This window comes from Emydura macquarii, unplaced genomic scaffold, assembly GCF_026122565.2.
Source record: "Emydura macquarii macquarii isolate MOO-44397 ecotype Brisbane River unplaced genomic scaffold, CSIRO-AGI_Emac_v2 contig_1122, whole genome shotgun sequence".
Lineage (NCBI taxonomy): Eukaryota > Metazoa > Chordata > Testudines > Chelidae > Emydura > Emydura macquarii.
This window is the reverse complement of record NW_027131259.1, coordinates 17,690-23,350: the sequence shown is the minus strand read 5'-3', so window position 1 is coordinate 23,350 and position 5,661 is coordinate 17,690. Positions and strand designations below refer to the sequence as shown.

Below are 5,661 nucleotides of genomic sequence, written 5' to 3'. Positions count from 1 at the left end.
CCAATAACAGAACCCAGGCATTCTGACTCCCAGCCACGCCCCCCCTGCTCTAACCACTAGACCCCACTCCTCGCCCAGTGCTGGGGAGAGAACCCAGGAGTCCTGGCTCCCAGCCTCCCTCCCTCTCCATGAGGAGCAGGCTAGAGAGGCCGAGATTGGAGGGTATCCCTGCAGCAGGGGAGGCAGGACGCTGGGGGGCCCGCGCTGGTCATGGGTGGGGATTCGTGGGGGGCAGGGGGAGGGGTGTTGACAGTGCAGGCTGGCGGCTGTGCTGAGGTTGGTGCTGTGTGTCAGAGGGGTGTGCGTGTGTGTGTGTGTGTGTGTGCGCGCGCACGTGTGTGCATGGGTGTGTGCGTACCTGTGTGTGTGCACGCGCTTTGACCCATGGCCGGTTCCGGTTCTCCAAACTGGCAGTGCCCCTCGGCCGGCTCCGCTCCTGTCCCCAGCTGACCTCGCTCCTTCCCCATTTCTCGCCCACCCCCAGGTCGGCTGGCACCGGTGCCCCACGCTGAGGACAGGCCGGCACCAAGCGGGCAGGCATCACCCATGGAATTGCCGCTGGGGCTGCCAGTACGGGAGCCCTCCCCCTTCGAGCCACTCGGTCTCCAACCCAGGACCAGGGTCTGACGCTGAGGAAGGAGGCACCAGCTTAAGAAAGAAGATCTGGGCTCTGGGAGGGGAGTGAGTTCCAGTGGTTAGAGCGTGGGGGGAAGGGGGACTGAAAGCCAGGACTCCTGGGTTCTATCCCTGGTTCTGGGCCGGTCTAGTGGGTTAGAGTGGGGGGGGGCTGGGAGCCAGGACTCCTGGGTTCTGTCCTTGGCTCTGGGAGGAGACTGGGGTCTAGTGGTTTAGAGAGTTCTTGGACCCCAGGACTCCTGGGTTCCACAGACGATCCCCAGTCCCGAGTGCGGAGGAGGGGGCAGGTGTAAGGAACTCCCCGTTGTCTGGTCCGGTGGGGTTACCCCACCCCGTCCCGCCGTCAAGCTGGAGTCCCTCAAGCGCTGGAATGAGGAGAGGATAGTCTGGTGTGAGAAAGGGGTTCAGATCCTCCTCACCACCGTCGGGGCCTTCGCGGCCTTTGGCCTCATGACCATCGCCATCGGCACCGACTACTGGCTCTACGCCCGCGCCTTCATCTGTAACACCACCAACATCTCCAGCGAGGAGATGCCTCACAAGGACAAGAAGGACCCCGGGGGCCTCACCCACTCCGGCCTCTGGAGGATATGCTGCTTGGAAGGTACCTTCATTGGGAGGGGCCTGGGCTGGGCACTGCTGTGGGGAAGCTCACAGCATCGTAATACCCCCTGGGGCACTGCTGTGGGGAAGTTCGCAGCGTAGGCGTCGTCGTTGGTCTGAGTGGGAAACTGCGGGGGGGGGGGAGGGGAGACAGGCTCCGGGCTCTGATTTCTCCATCTCCCTTGCAGGCCTGAAGAGGGGCGTGTGCGTGAAAATTAACCACTTCCCTGAAGACACGGATTACGACCACGACAGCGCAGAGTATCTCCTGCGTACGTATCCACGGGGCTCCCTGGCTGGGCTGCTGGCGCACGCCGCTACGGCCCCGTGCCACGCTTAGGCCCCAGGGACCGGAGCTGCAAGCCCGCTTAGTGCACAGCATGGCATCTTCCCGGGGGCTGAAATACAAGGGAGATCTCAGTTTGGGGGTTCCCGATGGCTTTACACAAGCAGGAAGTTGCCCTGGAAAGGAACTGGAGTCTTGTCTGGCTTTGTCCTCATCTCTGTCTAAGGTCGCCTAAACTTTCCTATTCCCAGCCCCTTTTTTTAAGATGCTCTTATCTCTGAATTGTTCCCCTTCCAGGGTTAAATACCCCAGGCCCTACCCGTGCTCCCAGCTCAATCTTGTTTGCTGATCCAGGCAGCAAAATTGCCCTTGAACCAATCTAGTCCTTTCCCTCATCTCTGTGCAAATCCATTTTGATTTGGTCGGGTACAGCTTACCCGTAGCTGGCTTCGTTTTCAGGCTGCCACTCCTTTTTCCAGCCTGCTGGTGGAAGCAGATGGTTCGGTTTGGAGCATTGGGGGGGAAATTGACAAAGAAAAACCCAGGAAATTCCATTTCTACACGCACAGGGAAAAAAAATATCTGCGAAGAAGACATTAAACTTGCAAAGTCAAGGGGTCAGAAGCAGCCGTAGGAATACTTCCTGTCTGCCCATATATACATAGTAAGCTGCTAGGGTCAAGTTCTGCCTCTTGGTGGGTGCTGCACCCAGTGTGATAGGGCCCTGGTCTCAATGATTCTGGTGCACAACGGGGCACCTGTCTCAGTCACTCTGTGACTGCAGTGCTTGGCACGACTGAGCCCCAATTTCAGTTAGGGCCTCTGGTTGCTACTTAAATATACAAATAAATATACAAATAATAGTGATGCAGATTCAATTTGATGTCATCGTTAGGTTTCAGAATTAACAATCCACCCTGTATTAATAGGGGCAGCTGTAAGAGCTATTGTCGAAGGCTCTCTGCAGATAGATAGGGATGGGATGGATAAAAGGGCATGGGGGGGATGGATGGATGAGTGTGTAAAGGGACAGATGGACAGATGGGTACATGTGGGTACAGATACCTATATCTATCTGTCTATCTTGAACAGTCGGTGTTTAAGTGATTTGATTCAACAGAGAAATATTTTATTTCTTTCTGGCAGACACACTGGCCATTCAGTATGCCCCAGCTCTTTCTCCCTCCCATACATTGCACAAGGGTGGTGTCCTTAGAGACTCTATTTTTACGGAGGGGGCAAAGTTAAGGGGATTTAGGCATCCTTAACGCCAGTCATTCCTGACTTTTGGCTGCCTTAATGTCCTCATAATGAATCCCTCTTTCCCCGGGCTGGAAAATCCCAGGTTCTCAATGGCTAAGAGCTTTAGAAGTGTAAATGGACCTGGTTGCTGATTGGCTGATGCATTTCATACTGCTGAGTGTTACTAGATGCTGATTGGCTGGTGGCATTAATATGCTGGAAAATCCCAGATTCTCATTGGCTAGGGGTGTCAGAGCATTGGAACATCCACAGCTTTGGCTGGCTGTTGGCCTCACAGTGTCCCTCTGCTTGCCATTTGGCCTGGGAATGATGGGAAACGTTGAATGTTGATTGGCTGGCAGCCTCAAAAGTTGGATTCTGATTGGCTGTGACACCAGAGCATAGGGAAATCTGGACTTCCTGTGATCATTTCAGATATTTGGGCTGCAGTAAGTGATTATTCCCCTCTATTCTGAGTAATTGCCAGCAGGTCGCGGGAAGTGATTATTCCCCTCTATTCGGCATGGAGATTTAGAATATTGTGTCCAGTTTGGGGCCCCCCACCTTGTGGAGAAGTTGGAGAGAGTCCAGTGGAGGGCAACAAAAATGATGCTGATTGGCTGCTAGGTTGAGAGCCTCAGCAATCCTGTTCTCCAATTGGTTCTTAACCTCAGAGCAGCAGGAAATTGGAGACTTTAATTGGCTATTGACTGTTGGCTTCAGAGGGCTGGAAGTCTTTGGATTCTGATTGGCCACTGGCTCCAGATTGCTGGAATAGTTTGTATTCTCATTGGCCATTGGTCTCAGAGTGAATAAACCCTGAATTCTGATTGGTCATGGGTCTCAGCATGACAAGAAATCCTTAATTCTAATTGGTGATTGGCCTCAGGATACCTTGGATTCTGATTGGCCACTGGCCTCAGGGAACTGGGAAACTCTGTGTTCTGATTGGCTGTTGGCCTCAGACAGCTGGGCAACACTGGATTGTGATTGGCCATTGCCCTCAACATGCCAAGAAACCCTGGATTCTGATTGGTCGTTGGCCTCAGTGTGTTACAATACCTTAGATTCTGATTGGCTCCAGAGTGCCACCACTTCCCCGTTCTCCTATAGGCCAGCCTTGGATCCCTCCCCGCCCCCTTGACCCATCTCCTCTGCTCCCCTCCTGCCCAGGTGTGGTCCGTGCTTCCAGCATCTTCCCCATCCTCAGTGCCATCCTGCTGCTGCTGGGCGGGTTCTGCGTGGCCGCCAGCCGGGTCTACAAGTCCAAGCGCAACATCATCTTGGGCGCCGGGATCCTATTCGTCGCTGCCGGTGAATGGGCGGGGCTTGTGGGGGGCGGGGCTTAATAGGGTGGGGCTAGACTGGGCGGGGCCTGCTTCCCACCCACCCTGGCTGGCTGAGTTCATGGGGGCACCTTGGGCTGGGAGGGGGGAGGCCCTAGGAGCCTGGAATGCCCTCCCCCCACAAATGGCCCCAGGTCATGGGAGTTGCCCAGGGCCACAGGCATGGGAGGGGCCCATGGGCACAGCCAGGGGGTGGAGAATCAGTGCAGAGAGGGTCCAACTTTGGGGGAATTCTCATCCCCCCCTTGTGTAGGATAAACCCAGTCTTCTCTGGCCATCAGGGGGCCCCAAACCAGGTCTGACATTCCCTGGGACTGGAGAGAGAGAAAGACAGAAAGAAAGAAACCCAGCCCCTGTCTGTGTGGGGCTGGCTGAGGCTGGTCTCTGAGCCTGGGGAAGCCTCCCCATTGCCCCACACACAGGGATGATCCAGTCCTGGAGTGCGGGGCGGGAGGGGGGGGGCTAGAGGGGCCCTAAATAGGTTCCCCCCCAGTGCAGTCTGGGTGGGGGGAGGGCTCTGTGGTTGCCTTGCTAATGGCTGTCTGTGCCCTGCCCCTCCCCGTCCTTCTGCTCCCCCTGGCCCTGGCTACTCACCTGCCTCTTCTGCCCCCTCCCCATCACTGCCCCCCAAAATCCATCCCCACCCTTCCTCCATCCAACTGCCCCATCCCTCCCCCAACCACCACCCCACCTTCTCTTCCCCCCTCATCCCAACCCCTCCGCATCCATTGCCCCCCACTCCTGCCCCTCCCCCCAACCCCACCCTATTTCCACCCCTCCCCCATCCATTACTCCCACCCCCTCCCCCCAAATCCACCCCATCCCCAACTCTCATTCATCCACCCCATCCAAATCCACCTCACCCCCATCCATTGTCCCCTGCCCCTCCCCCAAACCACCCCATCGCTCCCCCCATCCCTTCCCCTCCCCCCCCCAGGCCTCAGCAACATCATCGGGGTGATCGTGTACATCTCGGCCAACGCCGGCGACCCGGGCACCAAGCGGGACGACGAGAAGAAGAGCCACTACTCCTACGGCTGGTCCTTCTACTTCGGGGGCCTCTCCTTCATCCTGGCCGAGATGATCGGGGTCCTGGCCGTCAACATCTACATCGAGAAGAACCGGGAGGCCCACTGCAAGAGCCGCACGGAGCTGCTGAAGAATCCCTCGTCCTCCTCCTCCGCCGCCATCCTGCGCCTGCCCAGCTACCGCTTCCGCTACCGGCGCCGCTCCCGCTCCAGCTCCCGGTCCACCGAGCCCTCGCAGTCGCGGGACGCCTCGCCCGTGGGCCTGAAGGGCTTCCCCTCCACCGACATCTCCATGTACACGCTCTCGCGGGACCCCTCCAAGGCCAACGTCAGCAGCCTCTACGGGGCCGAGCGGGAGGGGGCCGGGGGGGGCTTCCTGCAGCTCCACAACACCTTCCCCAAGGACCCCGGCGTGACGGTGACCGTGACCGGGCCCGGGGCGGCCGGCGCCACCGGCACCCTGGGCAAGGACGCCTCCTCCAACACCAACACGCTCAACCGGAAAACCACGCCCGGGTAG

General features: G+C 57.9%; 1 protein-coding gene across 1 annotated transcript; it reads left to right on the top strand.

Moving 5' to 3' along the window:
* The first annotated feature begins 867 nt into the window (after positions 1-867).
* On the top strand, positions 868-5,661 carry CACNG8 (calcium voltage-gated channel auxiliary subunit gamma 8). Its single transcript, XM_067546461.1, has 4 exons — positions 868-1,240; positions 1,428-1,511; positions 3,941-4,081; positions 5,051-5,661. The coding sequence occupies exons 1-4, from the start codon at positions 1,087-1,089 to the stop codon at positions 5,659-5,661; spliced, it is 990 nt and encodes a 329-aa protein (XP_067402562.1). The 5' UTR covers positions 868-1,086.

What these genes read in the sequence shown, in the direction of transcription:
- CACNG8 (XM_067546461.1), top strand. Translation starts at nt 1,087, where the DNA reads ATGACCATCGCCATCGGCACCGACTACTGGCTCTACGCCCGCGCCTTC. An exon ending in GAGGATATGCTGCTTGGAAG is followed by an intron (nt 1,241 to 1,427) that starts GTACCTTCATTG and finishes TCTCCCTTGCAG; the next exon opens with GCCTGAAGAGGGGCGTGTGC. An exon ending in CAGCGCAGAGTATCTCCTGC is followed by an intron (nt 1,512 to 3,940) that starts GTACGTATCCAC and finishes CCTCCTGCCCAG; the next exon opens with GTGTGGTCCGTGCTTCCAGC.